We start from the raw sequence: 25,163 nt of genomic DNA, 5'->3' as shown, positions 1-25,163 counted from the left end.
ATTCCAATGGAAATATCGTATTACCATTTCTTCAATTGCAAATTTCACATGGTTGAAATATTTCCATGAAAAGCAATTGATGTGTTTGTGGGATTTCACCCCACTCATCTTTTCAGTCAGTCATGTGCTTCTCCTGTGGAGTGCAGCTCAACATCAAAATACTAATCAGCTTGCAAGCATCAATACAAAAATCTCACCCTAAAGCTCTACATTTTGTCATGAGTATTTAGACTCAGGGACACTCATCTGCAACCATGCATACTAGTTAACCACTTTGCTGAGGGATTTACAGTGTTAATAATTCATATTTGATAGACAAAAACAGCACAAGTGTGAATATTCAATATTACTCATATCACAGTGTGATCAAAGAGTCTGTTCTGAGAATCAACCACATATAATTAGAATGGGAAGTAATTCTAGAAGTAATATAATTTAGAAGTCATTCTAATTCTATGGTCAATCCTCTGACCAGTGTGTGAACCAGACTTGACCTGCCATCACAGTTTCCTTTTTCGACAGTATCTAACAGATAACTGGTCAATGCCTGTAGACCAGTTCAGTTCATCCAATCACAGACAATGATAACAGCGCATCTAAGGCATTCCTATTCTATTCCTCCTATTGATGTATAACAGTCATGCCCCATTCTGCTAGAGGGGTAGAGAGGGTCAAGTCAAGAGCATCAAGAAGATACGGCTGGGAACTATGTCTTCAAGGTAGGGACAATAGCATTGGTCAGAAACTGAAAAGTGAATATTGTGATTGTAGGCCTACTCAGAGAGCCATGATGTAACCCCTGTTTGCAGTGTTCTACTGTATGCCTATGTCAGAGTAAATTACATTTACTAAAATATGAATTGTAAAGGTGCAATCTGTAATATATCACCCTGTGAATTCGTCATTTTAACTAGTGAAATAGAATTATAGATTTTTTTGAAGAATATTGTCTTACCTTATAAATATGATCCACTAGCGTGGGCTTCCTGACCTTATGTTCCTGACACAAGGGGTATCTAAACATGTTAAATAAATATTGGCAGGGATTAAGGCTGCACATTGGATTGTAGGATTGCACCATAGAGGGTTGAAATCTACAGTATTTTAGCCTTGATTTCACTAGATTTAGGCAGCACACAGGTCACCTAAAATAGTTAGATAAACCATAATCCAATGAGACTGCTTCATTCCTAGTCACATGACAGTTGATAACAAACTTACTTCCTGTTTCTAGTAGAAACATTTCGAGACATACATATCCACAAAGGTAGGATTTGAACGAATTGACAACAGCAAAGTATTCTGTCTATTCAACAGCTATCTATTTGTTGGTATTTTTGGAAATTGTTGAACGCATATTGCTTGTAGGAGCGTTCCTATTGAACTTGCAGGATAACTGTAGGCAGTAGCCACCGTGGGAGTCAATACTGGGTGTCAAAACCTCGTTCTGTATCCAAGTTGTCTTCTGAGTTGGACTGGCCTATGCTTTCTGTTATCGGTTGGTAGCCAGCTAATACTCAGGAACCTTTTTTTGACTTTTGAACAAACACATTAATGCTTAGCCAATAACCACTTTACTTCTTACATTCTTCTGCTCAGCAAGAAGAATGTAAGAGCCAATAACCCCCACACACACACACACACACACACACACACATTATCTCTCTCTCTCTCTCTCTCTCTCTCTCTCTCTCGCTCTCTCTCTCTCTTTATAATCTATCTTGACAATATAGTATTGATTGCTACAGAAGTATATGGCGAGACAGCAGGCATGTACCGTCTGCATGCCTGTTTGTGTTTGGCCTTGTAACTTAGACCCATCATGTTATTGGTTTCTGAGCAAGGTGGTGATGAAATGCAGACATGGTGAAGTTAATGGTGAAGAAACAGATAGCATGACTGCAGATTCATAGCAAGAAGCCCAAACAGATATCATATCTGTCTAAAACATAATCATTTCAAACCTTGCTTACCATTGTATACGATCACATATATCTCTCTATTATGGGTGGGAATACTTTCGAGCAGATTTCCAAAATAAAAATCACATGGAGCTGATTTGCTGGTGTTTTTTTTTACAGTCTTTTATGTCCAAATAAAATCACCCGTGGGCCAGTTGGGGGAACCCTGGCCTAAACTGTAGCTATCTATGGTTTCTCAGAAACTCTACAGACCCTCAGTAGGGCTCTAAAATTGATATTTGCCCCGTTCAAAAGTAGTACACTATATAGGGTATAGGGTGCCATTTGGGACGTATACAGTCGTGGTCAAAAGTTTTGAGAATGACACAAGTATTGGTCTTCACAAAGTAGGCTGCTTAAGTGTTATGAGATATTTTGGTCAGATGTTACTATGGTATACTGAAGTATAATTACAAGCATTCCATAAGTGTCAAAGGCTTTTATTGACAATTACATTAAGTTTATGCAAAGAGTCAATATTTGCAGTGTTGACCCTTTTTTTTCAAGACCTCTGCAATCCGCCCTGGCATGCTGTCAATTAACTTCTGGGCCACATCCTGACTGATGACAGCTCATTCTTGCATAATCAATGCTTGGAGTTTGTCAGAATTTGTGGGTTTTTGTTTGTCCACCCGCCTCTTGAGGATCGACCACAAGTTCTCAATGGGATTAAGGTCTGGGGAGTTTCCTGGCCATGGACCCAAAATGTCGATGTTTTGTTCCCCGAGCCACTTAGTTATCACTTTTGCCTTATGGCAAGGTGCTCCATCATGCTGGAAAAGGCATTGGTCGTCACCAAACTGTTCTTGGAAGGTTGGGAGAAGTTGCTCTCGGTCTTAGGGTTTGGGGGACTCAGGTGCAGAGACGGACACGCGGACAAAGAAGGGTGAATTATGATGTAGTTTTTTCAGCGTATTATGGTGAGAGACAGTTGAGCAGAGTGGAGAAGTAGCTTCAGGCCGGGGTAGGAGCTGAGTAGGGTGGAGAGCCAGTAGTCCTGAGGGCTGGATGACGAGGATACTCAGACAACACAGGTTGCGGCGTGGGAATGGCAGGCAGGCAGGCAGCAGGAACAGAACGAGATCTAATCGAAGGAGAGACAGGTTACAAACGTGGCAGAAACAACTATAATACTGAGAGAGAGTACAACTAAACTGAGATTTCTGTCACGGGGCCAAGTTACCACAGGCAGTGCAGAACGAACTGGTAGCTGGAGAGGTGTCCAGCCGGTAGATAACTGCTGGTTGATTGTTGACAATGAGAGCTGCAGCTGGATGTAACTGATCTTGTGAGATGAATGACCCCCTGACCTGATCCATTACGACTGGACTGCACAGCAGGGGGAGACAGACACATAACAACACACAGGGGAAAAAGGGAAAGGAAAACCAGCAGGAACAGTGACCAACAGTGCCGGACCGTAACAGTACCCCCCTCAACTTGGCGCCACCCGGCCACCACCCGGCTTGTCAGGAGGTGGTCCCTATGGAAGTCAGCCACCAGCTGCGGATCCAGAAGTACTCGTCGTCAGAATCCAGGACCTCTCCGACCGTATCCTCCCAGTCCGAATACAGGTACTGTCCCTCACCACGCCTCCGGACGTCCAGCAGTCTCCGCGACGTGTAGGCTGGATAGCTGGTCGTGGGTCAATATCTGCGGTGGCGGAGGATCCCACAGGCGGACACAAAGGGCTGGAGGAGACCAGCTTCGCTGGGCACGTGGAATGTAGGATGGACTCTCATGGCCTGGGGAAGCTTCAACCGAACAGCCGAAGGGTTGATGATGGAGTCGATCTCGAAAGGACCCAAATACCGGGCGACAGCTTACGGGAGTCAGTGCGCAGGGGGATGTTGCTGTGGAGGAGAGCCAGACTGTTGACCAGGCTGGAACTGGGGGACCGACTACCCTGTGCCTGTCCGCCACCCTCTTGTTTTCGCTCTGCTGTCCAGTAGAAGAGCCTCACGGGTGTCCACCCACACCTTGCGGCAGCGACTGGGTTATCCTGAACTGGCCCGGGACGGCTAACGCTCCCTTTCCTGGGAGACGGGAACAATGGCCGGTTGTAGCCCCAAAGCCACCCAAATGGTGAGAGGCCGGGTTGGCAGATGAGGTGAGGGAATTGTGGGCATAGTCCGACCCACGGGAGATGTTTGGCCCAGGTGGACCCGGGTTCGGATGTCACACAGCGTAGAGCAGCCTCCAGGTCCTGGATTGGTCTCTCTAAACCCAGCCAATATATTGGACTGGGGATGGAAACCTGATGAGAGACTGACAGTGGCACCCAGAGCCGAACAAAAACTCCTTCCCTTCTTCAGAATGAACTGTGGGCCTCTATCGGACACTACCTGTCCACAGGTATTCCATGGGGACGGAACCATGTAGGACAAAGAGGTCGGCTGTCTCACTGGCAGATGGTAATTTTGGTAATGCAACAAAATGGGCAGATTTAGAGAATCTGTCCACATGGTGAGTATGGTGTCATTACCCTCAGACATAGGAAGTCCAGTGCCCGAAGTCCAAGCCCACGTGAGACCAAGGACGACTCGGGACTGGGAGAGGCCGCAGCAGGCCCGAAGGAGCCCTGTGGGGAAGCCTTATTTTTGGGCACAGAGATGGAACAGGCCGCCATCGTACTCCCGGACGTCAGCCTCGGCGGATGGCCACCAAAAGTGCCTCTTCAGTAGCGACAGTGTCCACGGTTCATACCAGGGTGGCAGGAGAAGCGTGAGGTGTGGATCCAGTTGAGCACTATGCGCGCCGCACAGGCTGCGGGAACATAGAGAAGGTCGGGGGGCCATCGGCCGGTCCAGGTTCAACTCTTGTGCCCGATCGGACGAGGGACTCGATTTCCCCAGTGAACCGCCGCCACCAAACAGGAAAGCGGGCAGAACAGATTCAGGATTGCTGGAGTCTTCATTGTCTGTAAACTGTGAGAGAGAGCATCAGGCTTGACATTACGTGTGCCAGAGCGTATATGTTAAAATAAACTTGAACCTGCTGAAGAACAGAGCCCATCTGGCCTGGCCGGGAGTTCAGCCTCTTGAGCGACTGGATGTAGCCAGGTTCTTGTGGTCTGTCCAGACTATGAAGGGTTGCTCTGCTCCGTCTAGCCAGTGCCTCCACTCCTCCAACGCCAACTTGACAGCAAGCAACTCCCGGTTACCCACGTCGTAGTTCTTCTCAGCAGGGTCAATCTCCTGGAGAAAAAGGCCACAGGATGGAGCTTCTGGTCCGTGGGGAACGTTGTGACAGGACAGCCCCCCACCCCCGAATCAGAGGCGTCCACTTCCACAATAAACTGCAAACTAGTGTCTGGATGAATAAGAACAGGTGAGGTGGTGAACAGTTCCTTCAATGTACTCACGGCTGACTCGGCCTCAGGCGTCCACAGGAATGGCACCTTGGGGAGGTGAGCTTGGTCAGGGGGGCAACCACTGGCTGGAACCCCTGATGAAGCGGCGGTAGAAGTGGCGAAGCCCAGGAAGCGTTAGTAGCTGCTTCCGAGACGTGGGTGTGGGCCACTCCACAACCGCTCTGATCTTGTCAGGGTCTGGTGACACTTGTCCCGGCTTCGATAATAAAGCCCAAAAAGACGGACTGCGGTGGAACTCACATTTTTCTGCTTTCACATACAGTTTGTTTTCCATGAAGCGTTGGAGAACCAGACGGACGTGGAGACGTGTTCATCCTGTGACTTAGAGAATATTAGAATGTCATCCAAATAGACAAACACAAAACGGTGTAGAAAATCCCTCAACACATCGTTAACCATGGCCTGAAACACTGCTGGGGCGTTAGTGAGACCGAATGGCATGACTAGGTATTCAAAGTGTCCGAGAGGGGTATTGAACTCAGTTTTTCCATTCATCTCCCGCCTGATCCTAACGAGGTGTGCTAAGCGTTACGAGGTCGAGTTTGGTAAACACAGTGGCACCATGAAGGGGTTCAAATGCTGAGTTGATGAGAGGGCAGGGGTATGTATTTCTGACTGTGATGTTATTTAGTCCTCTGTAGTCAATGCAGGGGCGTAATGTTTTGTCCTTCTTCTCTACAAAAAAAGAACCCAGCTCCAACAGCCGGGAAGATGAGGGACCGAATGATGCCAGAGGTTGGGATTCGCCATGTAGGTTTCCATAGCTTCTCTCTCCAGGACGGGACAGATTGAAAAAGCCGACTGGACTGGCAAAGGGGGCTCCGGCAGTAACTCAATAGCGCAATCGTATGGCCTATGAGGTGGTAATGAAAGTGCCTTGGACTTACTGAATACCTCGGCCAGGTCCAGGTACTCCTCAGGGACTGAAGAGAGGTCTGGGGTTTTGACAGGGGAAGCAGGGGAGCCGACCGAGGCGGAATAGCCGACCCAAGGCAAACAGAATGGCAGTGAGTGCTCCAACTGTGTATCTTGTGGTTTGCCAATCAATATGGGGGGTTGTGAAGGCTAAGCCAAGGGAAACCGAGGATAAGGGGGGGGCCGAGGAGGAGACTACTTTAAACTGGATGGTTTCTTTGTGATTGCCGGGACAGCATGAGAGAAGCGGGGACAGTTTGGTGGGTGATGTTGGCAAACTGATGGCCGTCAATAGCGGTTACTGTTATAGGCTTAGGCAGGGGCTTAACAGGGATCTCAGCCTGAGTGACCAGGTTGACGTCGAAGAAACTATCCTCAGCACCAGAGTCGATTAGAGCAGCTAGTGGAGAGATAGATTCCTGAACTGGACTGTAGCTGGGATAACTAGACGGGGTGCTGTGGGCATTGAGTCAGGTGTAGCACTCGCAAGTATCGCCCACTTTACCTGCGAGCTTGGTCTTTTGGCCGAACCCCGGACGTTAACCAGGAAATGAGTGCGGTCCCCACATCATGCACTCACCAGCCCGCATGCGCCCGTTCCTTTTCGGCAGGGGACAGACGCAGCCGGCCCCAGCTGCATGGGCTCGTCTAGTTCCGTGGAGGGATCCGCTGAGGTGTGTGGGCGGTGTCCGAGTGGTGGTGTAGCTCGGGCTGCCCCAAGCGAGGGGCCCCGCCTGTGGTGTGGACCCGACCTGCCCCTCTCCTGTCTCCTCTCCCGTAGCCTGTTGTCTATTCGTGTAGCAGGGAAACAGAACATGAAGGTTAGCAGGCTCATCACGAACAGCTAGTTCATTCTTAATCGGGTCACTTAGACCGTTAACAAACGCTCCCTAAAGAGCTTCGTCATTCCACTTGGAATCGCTGCCGTCAAAAGTCAATGGCGTATTCAGCCACGCTACCCGTGCCCTGTCGTAGCTTCAATAGTCTCTTTGTGGCGGTCCCGGCATGGTCCGGGTGATCAAACACAACTTTCAATTGAGAGGAAAAATCGTCAAGCGACAGGCTGGCAATCTGCCGAGTGAACAAGCCGCTTCTGCCCAAATCAAAGCTTTGCCCCTCATTAACCCCAGTGCGTAATGTACCTTTGAGGATTCCGTGGAGAAAGACAGGGGCTTCTGTTGGAACACCAAGCGGCACTGGAAGCAGGAAACCACGGCATTTGTTCAGGTCCCCGGTGAAAAGGTTCGGGTGAGGTTGTAGGGGGGTTCCCGAAGGGCAGGAGCGGAAGCCGAACCTGGAGCCACTGTAGGAGGAACAAGCGGAGGAGAAACAGAGGGAGGAAGGGTAGTGAGTGTTACCAGGTTAGCTACCTGAGAGGAGATGAGATACTTGATCCAACAACTGCTGGTTGTTATCCAATAGAGTCCGGATGAGTTATTCCGTGTTGTCCCAATAGCATTCCCTATGAATGGAGGGCGCGTTGTATGCCATCACCCGTTGTTTCATGTGGCATCTCTGCTGAGTCCATGTTTGGCCAGTTCGTTCTATTAGGCTTGGGTGGGGGACTCCAGGTGCAGAGACGGACACGCGGACAAAGAGGGTGAATTATGATGTAGTTTATTCAGCGTGTTATGGTAGAGAGAAGCAGTACAGGGTGGAGTAGCTTCAGGCCGGGGTAGGAGCTGAGTAGGGTGGAGAGCCAGTAGTCCTGAGGGCTGGATGACGAGGATATCAGACAACAGAGCAGGTTGCGCGTGGGAATGGCAGGCAGGCAGGCAGCAGGAACAGACGAGATCTAATCGAAGGAGAGACAGGTTACAAACGTGGCAGAAACAACTATAATACTGAGAGAGTACAACTAAACTGAGATTTCTGTACGGGGCCAAGTTACCACAGGTAGTGTAGGAACGAACTGGCGCTGGAGAGGTGTCCAGCCGGGTAGATAACTGCTGGTTGATTGTTGACAATGAGCTGCAGCTGGATGTAACTGATCTTGTGAGAGAATGGCCACGCCCCCTGACCTAGATCCTCTGACTGACTGCACAGCAGGGGGAGAGCAGACACAAACAACACACACAGGGAAAAAGGGAAAGGAAACCAGCAGGAACAGGACCAACAGTGCCGACCGTAACACTCGGAGGATGTGTCGGTACCTTGTTTATTCATGGCTGTGTTCTTAGGCAAAATTGTGATGAGCCCACTCCCTTGGCTGAGAAGCAACCCCCACACATGAATGGTCTCAGGATGCATGACACAGGACTGATGGTAACGCTCACCTTGTCTTCTCCGGACAAGATGTTTTCGAATGCCCCAAACAATCGGAAAGGGGATTCATCAGAGAAAATGACTTTACCCCAGTCCTCAGCAGTCCCAATCCCTGTACCTTTTGCAGAATATCAGTCTGTCCCTGATGTTTTTCCTGGAGAGAAGTGGCTTCTTTGCTGCCCTTATTGACACCAGGGCATCCTCCAAAAGTCTTCGCCTCATTGTGCGTGCAGATGCACCTCACACCTGCCCGCTGCCATTCCTGAGCAAGCTCTGCACTGGTGGTGTCCCGATCCCGTCAGCTGAATCAACTTTAGGAGACGGTCCTGGCGCTTGCTGGACTTTCTTGGGCGCCCTGCCTTCTTCACAACAATTGAACCTCTCTCCTTGAAGTTCTTGATGATCCGATAAATGGTTGATTTAGGTGCAATCTTACTAGCAGCAATATCCTTGCCTGTGAAGCCCATTTTGTGCAAAGCAATGATGGCTGCACGTGTTTCCTTGCAGGTAACCATGGTTAGCCAGAGGAAGAACAATGATTTCTAACACCACCCTCCTTTTAAAGCTTGCAGTCTGTTATTCTAACTCAATCAGCATGACAGAGTGATCTCAGCCTTGTCCTCGTCAACACTCTCACCTGTGTTAACCGAGAGAATCACTGACATGATGGCAGCTGGTCCTTTTGTGGCAGGGCTGAAATGCAGTGGAAATGTTTTTTGGGGATTAAGTTCATTTTCATGGCAAAGAGGACTTTGCAATTAATTGCAATTCATCTGATCACTCTTCATGACATTCTGGAGTATATGCAAATTGCCATCATCAAAACTGAGGCAGCAGACTTTGTGAAAATTAGTATTTGTGTCATTCTCAAATCTTTTGACCCGATTGTACTTAGTAACATTGGCTCTAGCGCTCTTCAAAAATCAAAGTTTATTGGTCGAGTACACAGATTAGCAGGTGTTAAAATGTCAAATAATTAAACTGTAAGGAGAGAAAAAAGACAAGAAATCAAGAACGGCGGGACGAATCTGATTAGCAAGCCAAATAGCACTGTAGCAGTCATCAAATGCAATCTACAGTGGGGAGAACAAGTATTTGATACACTGCCGATTTTGCAGGTTTTCCTACTTCCTACTTTACCCCTACAAAGCATGTAGAGGTCTATAATTTTTATCATAGGTACACTTCAACTGTGAGAGACGGAATCTAAAACAAAAAATCCAGAAAATCACATTGTATGATTTTTAAGTAATTCATTTGCATTTTATTGCATTATCACCTACCAACCAATAAGAATCCCGGCTCTCACAGACCTGTTAGTTTTTCTTTAAGAAGCCCTCCTGTTCTCCACTCATTACCTGTATAAACTGCACCTGTTTGAACTCGTTACCTGTATAAAAGACACATGTCCACACACTCAATCAAACAGACTCCAACCTCTCCACAATGGCCAAGACCAGAGAGCTGTGTAAGGACATCAGGGATAAAATTGTAGACCTGCACAAGGCTGGGATGGGCTACAGGACAATAGGCAAGCAGCTTGGTGAGAAGGCAACAACTGTTGGCGCAATTATTAGAAAATGGAAGAAGTTCAAGATGACGGTTAATTACCCTCGGTCTGGGGTTCCATGCAAGATCTCACCTCGTGGGGCATCAATGATCATGAGGAAGGTGAGGGATCAGCCCAGAACTACACGGCAGGACCTGGTCAATGACCTGAAGAGAGCTGGGACCACAGTCTCAAAGAAAACCATTAGTAACACACTACGCCGTCATGGATTAAAATCCTGCAGCGCACGCAAGGTCCCCCTGCTCAAGCCAGCGCATGTCCAGGCCCGTCTGAAGTTTGCCAATGACCATCTGGATGATCCAGAGGAGGAATGGGAGAAGGTCGTGTGGTCTGATGAGACAAAAATAGAGCTTTTTGGTCTAAACTCCACTCGCCGTGTTTGGAGGAAGAAGAAGGATGAGTACAACCCCAAGAACACTATCCCAACCGTGAAGCATGGAGGTGGAAACATTATTCTTTGGGGATGCTTTTCTGCAAAGGGGACAGGACGACTGCACCGTATTGATGGGAGGATGGATGGGGCCATGTTCGCGAGATCTTGGCCAACAACCTCCTTCCCTCAGTAAGAGAATTGAAGATGGGTCGTGGCTGGGTCTTCCAGCATGACAACGACCCGAAACACACAGCCAGGGCAACTAAGGAGTGGCTCCGTAAGAAGCACCTCAAGGTCCTGGAGTGGCCTAGCCAGGTCTCCAGACCTGAACCCAATAGAAAATCTTTGGAGGGAGCTGAAAGTCCGTATTGCCCAGCGACAGCCCCAAAACCTGAAGGATCTGGAGAAGGTCTGTATGGAGGAGTGGGCCAAAATCCCTGCTGCAGTGTGTGCAAACCTGGTCAAGACCTACAGGAAACGTATGATCTCTGTAATTGCAAACAAAGGTTTCTGTACCAAATATTAAGTTCTGCTTTTCTGATGTATCAAATACTTATGTCATGCAATAAAATGCAAATTAATTACTTAAAAATCATACAATGTGATTTTCTGGATTTTTGTTTTAGATTCCGTCTCTCACAGTTGAAGTGTACCTATGATAAAAAATTACGGGCCTCTACATGCTTTGTAAGTAGGAAAACCTGCAAAATCGGCAGTGTATCAAATACTTGTTCTCCCCACTGTATTTATATGTACACCGGATTAACACAAGATCAACTAAGAATGATATGTACATCAGTATATATATTAGTGTAAGCTATGTCACGAATCCAGTGTGTAAATATGTGCGCTGTGTATAAACAGTGTAACTAAAATACAATGTACAGTAGTATAAATAATTATTATGATGTGCTATGTCGGGGATAAAGTATTTAAATAGACAGTGTGAACGGGAAGTGATCTGTGGTTCAGTGTGTGTGTGTGTGTGTATGTGCGTGTGTTTGTGATTATGAGGTGTGTGTGTGATTAGTGTTTGTGTGCATTCACCTGGTAGATGGCTAGTGATGGCTGATGGCCTGGTAATGAAACAGTTTTTAGTCTCTCTGTCTTAGCTTTGATGCACCTGTACAGTCTCTGTCTGTCGGATGGTAGCAAAGTGAACAGTCTGTGGCTCGGGTTGCTGAGGTCCTTAATGATTTTCTTGACCTTCCCTTTGACACCGGGTGCTGTAGATTTCCTGGAGGGCAGGCAGCGTGCCCCGGGTGATGCGTTGGACTGCCCGCATTACCCTCTGGAGAGCCATGCAGTTGAGGGCGGAGCAGTTGCCGTACCAGGCGGTGATGGAGTCTAACAAAATGCTCTCAATGTTGCATCTGTAGAAGTTTGAGGTCTTAGGGGCAATGCCGAATTTCTTCAGTAACCACGATGACGGTTTGCGAGACCATTTCAGGTCCTCAGTGATGTGCACCGAGGAACTTGAAGCTTTTGACCCTATCCAAGTATTGCCTCTGTCTCTGGTTCTCCAGTGTTACCTTGAAAATGAAGTCCCCATGGATCCCATGCTGTCTTGGTCTACTGTTGTTGTTTGACGTGTGCTGTGCCTTGAATGATGACAAAAGGCCTAATTTTGTCCTGATGATGGTCGACGACTTGGGGATTGGAGACTTGGGCTGCTATGGGAACACAACCTTGCGGTAAGTTTCAGTGATGTAAACTGCAACAGGCTTTTTATGTTCTTTCCCATGTTTCTAAGCATGTCATTCCTGCATTACATATACTTATCATTTGTAGTTGTGATTCCAAACAAAAATGTCCGTCCTCGGAAGATAATCCAAGTTTGATTCTATTCCTTCTATTCTAATTTCTAATTATTGCTGTGCTCTGTGCTCACCTTTAAAAACATGACTAAAAGGCCTCCTTCCAGATGATGAGCCCTACCGTGTTGTGTTGTTGTGTCTGCAGGACCCCCAACATCGACATGCTGGCTCAGGAGGGGTGAGGCTGCGAGCACATCGCTGCTGCCCCCCTCTGTACGCCCAGTAGGGCAGCCTTTCCTGACAGGCCGATACCCAATACGATCTGGTGAGGCGAGACATAAACAACAAATCAAATCAAATGATGTCACATGCGCCGAACGGGCGTAGACTTTACAGTGATATCGTAATACAATAGTAATAAAATATACTACAACAACAACAACAAGAGCTCAATGTATAGCCTACCTCCTGGGGTTTGACACAAAGCTTTGCCTAGTAGTATTATTTGATCACTTAACAGATCACTAACTAGTATTGATAGGCCGAACTAGTATTATGTAGCGTTAGCTATGCATTAGTAAGGCTAAGTGGAGAGAACAGCTCATAGAACATGATAAATAGCATGTTCACCACAATGCAGCAGGATGAATAGTACATCATCATTCCACTGTATGATTTTATACTTTGTTACTCTCTCCACTTTGTGATTTGATATACATTTTTGATCCTATTTTTGTCTTGAACAGGTATGGCTGGCCTTGGACAGTTAGGGGTGTATGTTATCTCTGCTGCATCTGACGGTCTTCCCAGTGAAGAAGTCACCTTTGCCAAGGTCGCCAAACGACAGGGCTACGAGACTGCTCTCATAGGTGAGCCAAAGTCCTCTCCTTTGTTTTTCTTTGATACTATGTAAAGCGTCTTTAGGTCCATGAAAAACTGTACATATAACCCATTTATTATCGTCATGAGTCTGTATCAATACTTCTCACTTTGGGAATAGGGAACACGCGTGAGCAGTGACAGTTAATTTGATTGGTTGCAGCAATGTGTCTTTTTTTTGTTTGAATGTCTTTTCAATTCTGACTGTAAAGCTATAGCTACATGATTGATTTGATTTTAATAGTATAATAGCTTTCATATTCAAATTGCCTTCTCAATGGTTGTCCAGACAACAGACTAAAGCACATTTACATTTGAGTTGACATTCAAGGTCTTGTTCTTTGATGTACAACATCCTCACAGGCTTTTCAGTAACCCAAGTTGACATATTATTAAATGTAATAATTGGCATCATCTGCCTTTTTTCTCCTCTGTTGAAAACACTTTACGTGTGGTAATTTAAGGCCGTTGTTCTTTGTAGATGCCTCAAGTTGCCAGTTTATATGGTCCATCATCTGCCCCTTCACTCCACTGTAGGAAAATGGCACCTTGGTCTTAACTGTGAGAGGAACGACGACTACTGTCACCACCCCAGTGCTCACGGCTTCGACCACTTCTACGGTATAACCCTGACCAACCTGCGTGACTGTCAGCCCGGCCACGGCTCCATCTTTACCAATGTCCAAGCACACATACCCTTCAAGGTGATGTACAGGATACAATGCATTTTTATGATATACAATATTTTGGTTTAATCATTAAATTGTTAGGAGCAAATACAGTGGCTTGTGAACGTATTCACCCCCCTTGGCATTTTTCCTATTTTGTTGCCTTACAACCTGGAATTAAAATGGATTTTGGGGGGGGGTTGTATCATTTGATTTACACAACATGCCTACCACTTTGAAGATGCAAAATATTTCTTCTTGTGAAACAAACAAGAAATAAGACAAAACAAAAGAACTTGAGCATGCATAACTATTCACCCCCCAAAGTCAATACTTTGTAGAGCCACCTTTTGCAGCAATTACAGCTGCAAGTCTCTTGTGGTATGTCTCTATAAGCTTAGCACATCTAGCCACTGGGATTTTTGCCCATTCTTCAAGGCAAAACTGCTCCAGCTCCTTCAAGTTGGATGGGTTCCACTGGTGTACAGCAATCTTTAAGTCATACCACAGATTCTCAATTGGATTGAGGTCTGGGCTTTGACTAGGCCATTCCAAGACATTTAAATGTTTCCCCTTAAACCACTCAAGTGTTGCTTTAGCAGTATGCTTAGGGTCATTGTCCTGCTGGAGGGTGAACATCCGCCCCAGTCTCAAATCTCTGGAAGACTGAAACAGGTTTCCCTCAAGAATTTCCCTGTATTTAGCGCCATCCATCATTCCTTAAATTCTGACCAGTTTCCCAGTCCCTGCTGGTGAAAAACATGGTGTTCTCGGGGTGATGAGAGGTGTTTTCCTTGATGGCAGAACAATTTATTTTAGTCTCATCTGACCAGAGTACCTTCTTCCATATGTTTGGGAAGTCTCCCACATGCCTTTTGGCGAACACCAAACGTGTTTGCTTATTTTTTTCTTTAAGCAATGGCTTTTTTCTGGCCACTCTTCCGTGTACAGCTTAAAGTGGTCCTATGGACAGATACTCCAATCTCTCCGCTGTGGAGCTTTGCAGCTCCTTCAGGGTTATCTTTGGTCTCTTTGTTGCCTCTCTGATTAATGCTCTCCTTGCCTGGTCCGTGAGTTTTGGTGGGCGGCCCTCTCTTGGCAGGTTTGTTGTGGTGCCATATTCTTTCCATTTCTTAATAATGGATTTAATGGTGCTCCGTGGGATGTTCAAAGTTTCATGATATTTTTTTATAACCCAACCCTGATCTGTACTTCTCCACAACTTTGTCCCTGACCTGTTTGGAGAGCTGCTTGGTCTTTATGGTGGCGCTTGCTTGGTGGTGCCCCTTGCTTAGTGGTGTTGCAGACTCTGGGGCCTTTCAGAACAGGTGTGTATATATACTGAAATCATGTGACACTTAGATTGCACACAGGTGGACTTTATTTAACTAATTTTGTGACTTCTGAAGGTAATTGGTTGCACCAGATCTTATTTAGGGGCTTCATAGCAAAGGGGGTGAATACATGTGCACGCACCACTTTTCCGTTATTAATTTTTTTGAAACAAGTTATTTTTTCCATTTCACTTCACCAATTTGGACTATTTTGTGTATGTCCATTACATGAAATCCAAATAAAAATCAATTTAAATTACAGGTTGTAATGCAACAAAATAGGAAAAACGCCAAGGGGGGCTGAATACTTTTGCAAGGCACTGTATAGAGTGTCTTTCTTCTACATCTGCATTGCTTGCTGTTTGGGGTTTTAGGCAGAGTTTCTGAATAGCACTACATCTGCTGATAAAAAACAGTTTACTCTCCATTAGTCAGCACCTCTCCAACCATTTTGGGGTGTGCTTCAGCTCATGATTTTTACTACAGTATTACATTGAGTATTTTTACTTGATGTATGTATCCTGGTGTAGCATGGTCCCAGATCTGTTTGTGCTCTTGCCAACGCCATTGCTGTCATAGTCAAGCCAACCAAAGTGATAAGGAGTTGGCATGATGGCATAAACAGACTGGTGCTCAGACATGTTTGTTGTATGTAGTTTGGTTGAGCTTTTAGCTATAAAGCAAATTGTCCCTCAGGGATAGGATAGTAAAGATTCTCAACTTTACCCTACAAGACCCTGGGAGTGGGTGTGGCTACCGTGACCCTCCTGCATGCGAGGGGTGTGGTCACCGTGCGGAGGAAGTTGGTGCTGAGTGTGGTGGCGTTGGTGGGCGCGGTGGCGGCCATCTTTGGTACATTCGTCATCACGTTCCCCAACTTCAACTGCTTTCTGATGAGGAACCGGGAGGTGGTCGAGCAGCCATATGTCTCAGAGAACCTGACCCAGAGAATGACAGATGAAGCAGTGGACTTTTTAGAAAGGTGAGTTTTTTATTTATTGCTCCCCTACTACATGATAGATTGAGACAGAATAGAAGCCAAATTGCATGTTTGTGTGTGCGTGCGTGAGTGTGTTTGATTATTGATGTTTGTTTGTGTCCTGCGAGTGGGAAGAAAGTCTAAAGGGTATGTAAGGAAAGTGTGTGTAAAGGGTTGGTGACCTAGGTGACTGTCGGTAAAATAAAAGCATACTGTAACTGTACACAGTAGTTGTCATACAATTATTTTATTCCATTTACGCTGTGTGTGTTGACTATTTTGACAGGAACTCTGCACTACCCTTCCTGTTGTTCTTCTCCTTCATTCAAGTGCACACAGCCATGTTTGCATCACCAGCCTTCCAGGGGAACAGTCAGCACGGTATCTATGGAGACGCTGTTCATGAAGTGGACTGGAGTGTTGGTAAGAGTTAATATTTACTCTATATCGCTATATGGTCCTCTGTAGCTCAATTGGTAGAGCATGGCGCTTGTAACGCCAGGGTAGGGGGTTCGATCCCCGGGACCACCCATACCTAAAAATGTATGCACGCATGACTGTAAGTTGCTTTGGATAAAAGCGTCTGCTAAATGGCATATTATTATATGGCCTTCTTTTTTTATGTCCAATAAGTTAAAAGGTTGGAAGACTTGAAATGTCCACACTAATTATATTTGAGAGGTTGGAAGATTTTATTGGTTTTTACCTATTAAGTCCTGTTTCATAACATTTGTTTGTAGGTCAGCTCATGAAGACTCTGGAGCGGTTGAACCTGAGGGAGAACACACTGGTTTACCTGACCTCAGACCAGGGGGCGCACCTTGAGGAGATCTCAGTCTGGGGGGAGGTGCACAGAGGCTGGAACGGCATCTACAAAGGTACAGTCTGTAACAGGGGGGAGTTGCACAGGGGCTGGAACAGCATATACAAAGGTACAGTCTGTAACAGCTTCAGAAGAACAAGTCAACAGAGGCCGAACAGCCAGATGTCAAATTTTCAGTTAAAACATTTTTTAATTAATAGGTTAAATTTTTTTTTAAATAGAAGTACAAATATTCAACATTGAAGTGCAGGTGCAGAAAGGCTTTAGTTTGCATCTGCAGTGGTTTAGTAGGGTATATTAATAAGCATGTAAATGGAAAGTCAGAGCCAGTCAATGCATAGAATAGAATAATAGATTAGTAGATAAATTGCACAGATTATCTATCTGTCCTCATGCATAAGAGACGAGACATTTGCATGAAAGGTTCTAGTAAGCCTTATATTTCAGTCGAGTGATGAAGGACTTCCCATATTCTCAGTCCTCACAAAGTGCTTCGATCTGTCTCTGAGCAGCAGGGAAATCCACCAACTGGGAGGGGGGGATCCGAGTTCCAGGACTGCTTCGTTGGACTGGGATGTTACCTGCAGGGAAAGACATTGATGAACCCACCAGCAACATGGACATCTTCCCTACTGTGGTGAAGCTAGCCGGAGGGATGGCACTGGGGGACAGGTGAGTAGTGTGAAATTGCTGAGGTCTGAGGGGCTTTGTTTGTTCAAGGACCTCTATTTCTATGGGTAAGCCCAAAGCACTAAGTAGGTTTTCTGGCAGCCTCATCTGTCAGTCAAAACAACAGTGTTTTGAATCTAGGTCACCATAGAAACGATATGCACTCTTAGTGCTCTGAATCACCCTAACTAGAGACATTATATTCACAATAGGTGTCACCAGGGACCTGCTAGGAAAAATCTCAGCTAATGAAAAAGCTCTCAAAACGGATCAGGCTGATCTAAACTTTGATCAAAGGTTTTCAAGGGCCTTTGAGGTCTTTCTGCCTACGCAGAGGATCATTCCTACAGTGTGCTCCATTTCTGTGTCTCAGAGATAATTTATTGTGTTGTGTGTGTGTTCTGTGTGTTCTGTGTGTGTCTTCTCTTCCTAGAGTGATAGACGGTCATGACCTCATGCCCCTGCTGCAGGGGGAAGTTGAGAGATCAAAGCATGAGTTTCTCTTCCATTACTGTAATGCCTACCTCAACGCTGTCAGGTGGCATCCTCCCAACAGTAAGTCCACATTTCCAATGTAATAGTTTTTAAAGAATGCAATTGAATTACTGTAACGATGCTGCTAATTATGATTGAGTGAGAATTCCAATGTTTTTTGTAAGCAAGTTAACTTGAAACTTAAACTACTATGGTGGTTGTAATTCATTGTAAATCTTTAAGGTTATTCAATATGGAAGGTGTTCTTTTTCACTCCGGACTTCTACCCCGAGAACGGAACAGCCTGCATGCATACCCATGCCTGTTTCTGCACCGCCTCCTACGTGACCTACCATGACCCCCCTTTGCTCTTTGACCTCTCCCGCGACCCCTCGGAGACCACGCCCCTGACCCCAGACACGGAACCCACCTTCCACCTCGGTCCTGGAGGAGATCCGGGCTGCGGTGGCCCCCCCATAAGAGTCCATCACCCCCGTTCAGGACCAGCTCGCCCCAGGACACCTCCTATGGAAGCCCTGGCTGCAGCCCTGCTGCTCCTCCCTGTCCCAGCTCTGCAGGTGTGAGAGAGATGGTGGGAGAGACGGCCACCGGAGCACTGTAGAGGCAGACTCTCCACAGGATCAGCACATCATTGCTTAACACTGCGGGGAGGGTAACGTAGGAACCCAGAACCAATCTTTTAGTATGTATGTAAACAATCTGTGACAAGAGACTAACGGGAGGGAAAATACCCCCATTTTAACTGGGCTTGTTGGTAGAAGTGACCTGGATCTACTTTACATGTGTGTGTGACCGACTGGGGCATCTGTAATAACAGACATTTGAGTATTTGCCCTCTCAGGAACACATCCATTAAAATGTACAGTAAATTGTGTTGCCTATGCTTGCTCCCTGAGGGGGTTATGCCGAGGCTGCTATTTTGACTAAAATGTATTTTAAAGCACTTTGTGACAAATGTATTTGTAAAAAAGCGCAATATGAATCAAATGTGATTGTTGAGGCCAGTCCTCATATATACAGTAAAGAGGATATATAGCAGAGAAACCTAGCACATTGTATAGGATAGCAGAGCAACTCAATGCACTGATTACCACAAGGTCCATTTCTAGCCATATGCTCCTGGGCGCTACAATAACCCTGTACCCTTGTAGAGTACAGATGATCATTTAATCACTGTTCATCATTTGTACTCTACAGGGTCTCTGTAAAAGGCATCTGTTCATCCAAGCAGCAATGAAACTGAGTGGACAACCAACATGAACAGACATGGCTGTATTAACAAATAGAGCTGTATTAAGATGTTCAGTAGAGCTGCCGTGTCTAATGCCAGCAGTCAGTACAGTCAGCCAGAGTCCCTGAGTCACACACGGCTCATCCCCCTGTGGCCACAGCCCGCAGCAGATCTTCATTACCCAGACTAGCTTTAAGTTTAGCTCTTCATTTGATCTCAGATTTCTGTGACATTTAGTTAATATGTATCTTATTCTCCCTTTAACTCTATATCCAGCAGTCTATTTGTCACAGACTACCATTAGCAAATCTCTGAATATTAAAGAGTGCTCTTTCTCCGCTGTTTAGTCATTTATATGATTTATTTGTGAGCGTTCCCACACACCCACTATGCGTAGCATTTTATGCCATTTGTTATTTTGTTATTACTATGTGTTAATTTGTTTCAACAGTTCATTGACTTTTTGACATTTTTCTAATGTAAATGAATAATGATCTGATTTGTGTGGTGTACCAGCTACAACAGCACTACTGATGCTACCAATAACTACCACTGCCAAATACAGAACTACAGCCACTATCACTATAACTGTGATTGATATTCTGACATTGTGTATAAATCTAATTATTTTCCTCCATCCATGGCCCCTGTAATCATGGCGTGATCATTATTGGATCCATCCACAACAGAGAGATTTTGGTAGTGATAGAAGCCAGCTGTTTATCTTGTCTTTGACTCGGGCTTAGGTCCCAAATGGCACCCTATTCCCTACATAGTGCACCACTTTTGACCAGTGGCCAGGGCTCTGGTCAAAAGTAGTACACTATATAGAGTGCCATTTGGGATGTAACCCTTGTGTTGGCTTGGCCACTGGTCCATCACATCCAGCCCAGCCTCTCTGCTCCCGGACGCCAGAGAAGTGGAGCGCAGCACAGCGCTGCATGGACAGGCCTGCCAATGCACATGTGCACCTCAGAGATATGGCACCCTATTCCCTATTTAGTGCCCTACCTTAGACCTGGGCCCATATGTCTCTGGTCAAAAGTAGCACACTATATAGGATATAGTCATTTGGGATGCAGACAGAGATACCCAGCCTCCAAAACTAGTTTGTTTACCCTCCAGTCACAGTCCTAGGTTTAGGATAGGGACATGGGGAGGATGTTATTCTTGAATTGAATGTTTGTGTGACCAAGTGCAATACTTACCCCACTCAGCATTATTTGCATGGTGCAAGTGCAACAGCAATGTCTGGTAGGACATCTGATGATCATATTGCTTACTTTGCTTTTCATTTGGTATTCAAATGAATGTAGCTGCTGGACTTTTAAGGACCTCTCACCGTTGAAGGATATCAACATAAATGCAAGGGGTGCAATCATAATGCAAAGCCTTTTTCCAATAAACTGCACACACACGTAACTGTTTGCAGGTGTGTGCTTTTTAGACAGAGGAGAACATATTGTAGTAGGCAGTGGAATAATGAAGTGTACAGATGCGTCTTTTAGTTAGGACGTTTCCTGTAGAATAGCCCCTCTGGTCGTCTGGTGTTATTTAGAGTAGCGTTTTCCTCAGAGAGAGGAGAAAACCTAAACCATATAGCCAGGGAATCTATGTCCCCAGGTGTTAATTAGGACTGTGGACAAAAACTTGGCTCATTATTAGCAACAGCAGGGAGGCTGGATAGCAGTAGGAAAACACCATGGGCACTTCACTTTAGTGTGTGGATGGTAAATCCTGTTTACTTACAGGACTGTATGGCCTAGTTGGTGATGTACAACTGATGTACATTTGACACATTGATTGTGATACAACAGATCATTTTATGATTGCACAAAAAAATGTCATAGTCATTGTGTGTTTTCTGATCAAGCTAAATCTCAGCTCTTTGCCCTCATGCTGATGAGTGTGTAGTGCGAAACATGTTATTTATCTCAACTCATCAAAGTATTTTTTGACAATTAGGCTTTTATCAGTCACATTGGGTAAGTAGTTATGATAATTCAGCCTTGTAGTGTTAATATATGCTGATATGGTTCTTTGATGTTTTGGGGTTAGAGTATTTCAGCAATTGCTACTAGATTTGAAAACAGTGAGTCATTTTAACAGAGCACATTTTGCCTTGGTGTCTATCCAGGCATGAAGAAGAAGCAGTATCCTCAGAAGATCCGGAGAGAGGTGTCTGTAGTGAGTGTGTGTGAGTTCAACTACCGTAAAAATAATGATCTTTAATACAGTGCACGTCGATACCTGAGGACCGGAGGAAGTTAAATGGTTCCTCAGGAGGAGAGAAGAACATGCGGAGTTCAAACAACCATTTCTATGGTAACATCAAAGGGGTACTCCATCCTTGTCCTGGAGGAGCTGAAGGACCTCCGCTAGGTTAGCGTGACGCCACTGCCCGTTATATTATGTACTTCTGTGAAGTACCCTAGTGATTTCCCCCATCGCCTGCCACTACTGGCTCAGGGGTAATGGATCGCTGCTGGAAATTGATGGTGAGGCGTGTTCAAAGACTGATTTTCATCAAGGAAGTCCATCAAGGCCTAGCTACCTCACATCAGAGATATAGTTACACGCAGTTGGCTGATATTCCAACGTCTCCTCAGATTATAGTGTAGTTATTACTGTTGATTTTATGGGCTACAGTGGATTTGCAGTGAATGTGCAAAGAGCAAATGATACATTTTACTTACATTATTTATTTAAACAATCTATCACACTTCAAAATCTAAAATAAATAATTTGATTTTTATAAATAAATAACCATATTTAAATGTAGTAAAAACACTATAAAAACACTGCTCTTCTCTAAATAATACAAAAAATACTCAATTGAAATACAACCCTACTGGATCCAGTTTTCTGTCTTCAGAAACCTCACTGCATCGTCATGACCCTCTTTACAATACTGCTTCATCCTTTCCTCTAATGGAGGGAACAAGGACTGGTTTAACCTAATGATGTTCTCCTTGGAAAACTGAGGGATAAAACAACACAAAACATCAACAAAAACGTCTGCCAAATCAAACCAATTTACATACTGCAAAAGAACTGTGTCTAGGCAGCCACTAAATTACAGTTCCGCATAACAATGCAAAATGATGTGGAAAACCATACAATGAATGCAATGCACACTTGTCGAAGATGTGTACTGTCTGTATCCCTGTGGATATGTAATCAAACAGTGATGATACTCACCATTACGTCCATGTTGGCCAGTTTGAGGTGGAGGTTCATGAGCCCTCTGTGTTTTGGGCAGATATCTTGGGGACCAGCGAAGGGGGAGACTGTGATGGTACGTCCCTCTGGCAGGATGGGGAGACTATCCGTGAAGCCCCCGTCAATCCATTTCTGAAGGATATGTGTTACAGTTAGTTTATTGATTTTCAGTTATAAACAAACAGAAAGTAACAGTAAGCTCGTAATGGATAACATCCATTGGTTGAGTTTGAGATGCAGTTAAAGTTATTACCTGTCCTTGCCATTCTACCGGTTTGATTCCAGCATAGACAGGCACAAAACTACTGGCCAGGAGTGCCTTAAATTAAAAGAAGCAAATGAATTCGGTAAGAGCAAATCCTAAAATATGTAGTGAAAGAGATTTGTAAATGTTCCTTCACCCACACATATTGTAAGATATGAGTTGCTCAGTCACTTGACTGGCTAAAACACAGAACTGACCAAACAATGCAGTGTATCAGGGGGAAAACAATGGCCATGCTCCTCATAAACATTTACGACAACATTTTGTGTTAAAGTCAAGGTTTATAGTAAGATACAGTAATATAATCTGCTCAGGCTTGTGGCAGGCTACCTTTATGAGGTCCTCCCTGGAGGCAAAGCTGGATACGATGGTGTTCTTGCCGCTTTTTGAATTTGTTATAGAGATGTGAAGGCGATTGCCTGCTTTACTGTGGGCATCGCCAGGCAGAAACTCCTCGATGCCCTCCCTGGGCAGAACAAAGGGACAGATGCTTGTTTTTCATGTTTTTAATAATTAATTTAACAACACTGTACGGCTCTATAATAAAACATGCACTTATTACACAATCTGTTGGCTGTGTAATGCATGCACTTAATGAAGATCCAAATGCAACCATTGTTCAGTTCTATAGCCTTGAGTTTTGTTTACTCCCACACATGAATAGCTCCATTTATGATAAAGAAGGTGTTACAAATGAAAAAGATTTACATAACACCCAGTTATCTACTGTAGATGTGGCTTTAACTCAAAGAAATACACTGAGTGTACAAAACATAAAGTAAAAATGTATTCCCATTCAACCCAACCAACTGGGTCTCTGTGTTTCTGCCTGTCTAACTATGTGTGCACATATGACTCTTCTATACACTGAGTATACAAAACATTAAGAACACCTGCTCTTTCCATGACATAGACTGACCAGGTGAATCCAGGTGAAAGCTATGATCCCTTATTGATGTCTCTTGTTAAATCCACTTCACTCAGTGTAGATGAAGGGGAGGAGACTGGTTAAAGATTGATTTTTAAGCTTGAGACAATTGAGACATGGCTTGTGTATGTGTGTCATTCAGAGGGTGAATGGGCAAGACAAAATATTGAAGTGCCTTTGAACGGGGTACGGTAGTAGGTGCCAGGCGCGCTGGTTTGTGTCAAGAACTGCAACGCTGCTGGGTTTTTCACGCTCAACAGTTTCCGTGTGTATCAAGAATAGTCCACCACCCAAAGGACATCCAGCCAACTTGACACAACCAGGGGGGTATACTCAGTGTATAAGCTCTCTCTGAGTTAGTAAGTGACTACCTGAGTGTAAGCATGAAGTTATATCCAGGAGTCACAGCTCCAAGCCTCTGGCTTCTGACATCTTTGGCAAATCTGAAGGTAAATTCTTTGACACTCTATTGGAAAAATACCACATTTATTAACCCGCAGTAGGACTAAACACAACACAAATTGAAGAAGTAGATGAAGGAGAAGAAGACTAGGATGATGATGAAGACCTTACTATCTTACCTCTAGTTTGTCTGGAGCAGTGATCATCACTGCAGCCACCAGAGCTCCAGCGGATGCCCCGGCACATGCCCTGAGAGTGCCCAGCAGCTTGTCTCCATGTCTCAGTATGGCTCCACATGCACCCAGCTGGTAGATACCCAGGAATCCACACGCAGCAAAAGAAAGGTTCACCACTGGCACTGTCATCTCTGCCCTCTATAAAGAGAACATAGCTAGCATTATTCATTGAATAAACGATTAGGTTAATTGACAAACATAGCTACTGTAACTTCACTAGTGAAATATTGTTTAAAAGCACAGTGGGATTTTGTAGCTAGACAACTGCATGTGGCAGGCAGCACTCGTAAATCTGCTTGTGGGCAACTGTAGTAGGCTAGGCTAAACAACATAGCTAGGCTTATTCACTGATTATAGAGACAGTCGAACTAATACTGTAAACTGCAACAAGTAAGTCACTACACGTTAATAACACGTGTAGCATTCAAGGTTTATCTACAAACACATGAAAAAGCTTCCTTACCGTTTATGGTCGCATTACGGTTTTAGAAACAACTGCTGTACACTAAAACTGCTTGCTCTGCACTGCTTTACAAAGATTGATGACAATGTAAAGAATTGTTGGATCCGTGCTTTACTTCCCGGGGTTTCCGTGGTGTTTCAAAATAAAAGCCCTAAACGATTTACAAAATTATCTGCTGAAATTGACTAAACCTGTAAGAAAACATTGGAAAACCTGGACTGGTTTACATTTGTGCAATGAAATGTGAAATATCTACTGAACAAATTATACTTTGACATCTATAGCAGCAGCTGAGCTACAGTAATGCACATTTTTCAGAGATGTCCCGGTATCTTCCAGCGCATGTGTTCCCTGC

General features: G+C 45.0%; 1 protein-coding gene and 1 pseudogene across 1 annotated transcript; one reads left to right on the top strand and one right to left on the bottom strand.

The window, feature by feature from the left end:
* The first annotated feature begins 613 nt into the window (after positions 1-613).
* On the top strand, positions 614-19,627 carry LOC123482564 (annotated as a pseudogene).
* Positions 19,628-22,044: 2,417 nt separating this feature from the next.
* On the bottom strand, positions 22,045-24,911 carry LOC123482530 (patatin-like phospholipase domain-containing protein 4). The gene is made up of 7 exons (XM_045210679.1): positions 24,809-24,911; positions 24,289-24,483; positions 24,079-24,173; positions 23,110-23,245; positions 22,768-22,833; positions 22,494-22,646; positions 22,045-22,272 (listed from the first exon to the last, which is right to left on the bottom strand). Exons 2-7 carry the CDS (start codon positions 24,472-24,474, stop codon positions 22,141-22,143), a joined length of 768 nt encoding a protein of 255 aa, XP_045066614.1. The 5' UTR covers positions 24,475-24,483; positions 24,809-24,911; the 3' UTR covers positions 22,045-22,140.
* Positions 24,912-25,163: the final 252 nt, after the last annotated feature.

The sequence above is a fragment of the Coregonus clupeaformis genome, chromosome 35 (assembly GCF_020615455.1).
Source record: "Coregonus clupeaformis isolate EN_2021a chromosome 35, ASM2061545v1, whole genome shotgun sequence".
Taxonomy (NCBI): Eukaryota; Metazoa; Chordata; class Actinopteri; order Salmoniformes; family Salmonidae; genus Coregonus; species Coregonus clupeaformis.
The sequence above is the reverse complement of the archived record's forward strand: the minus strand, read 5'-3'. Positions and strand labels throughout refer to the sequence as shown.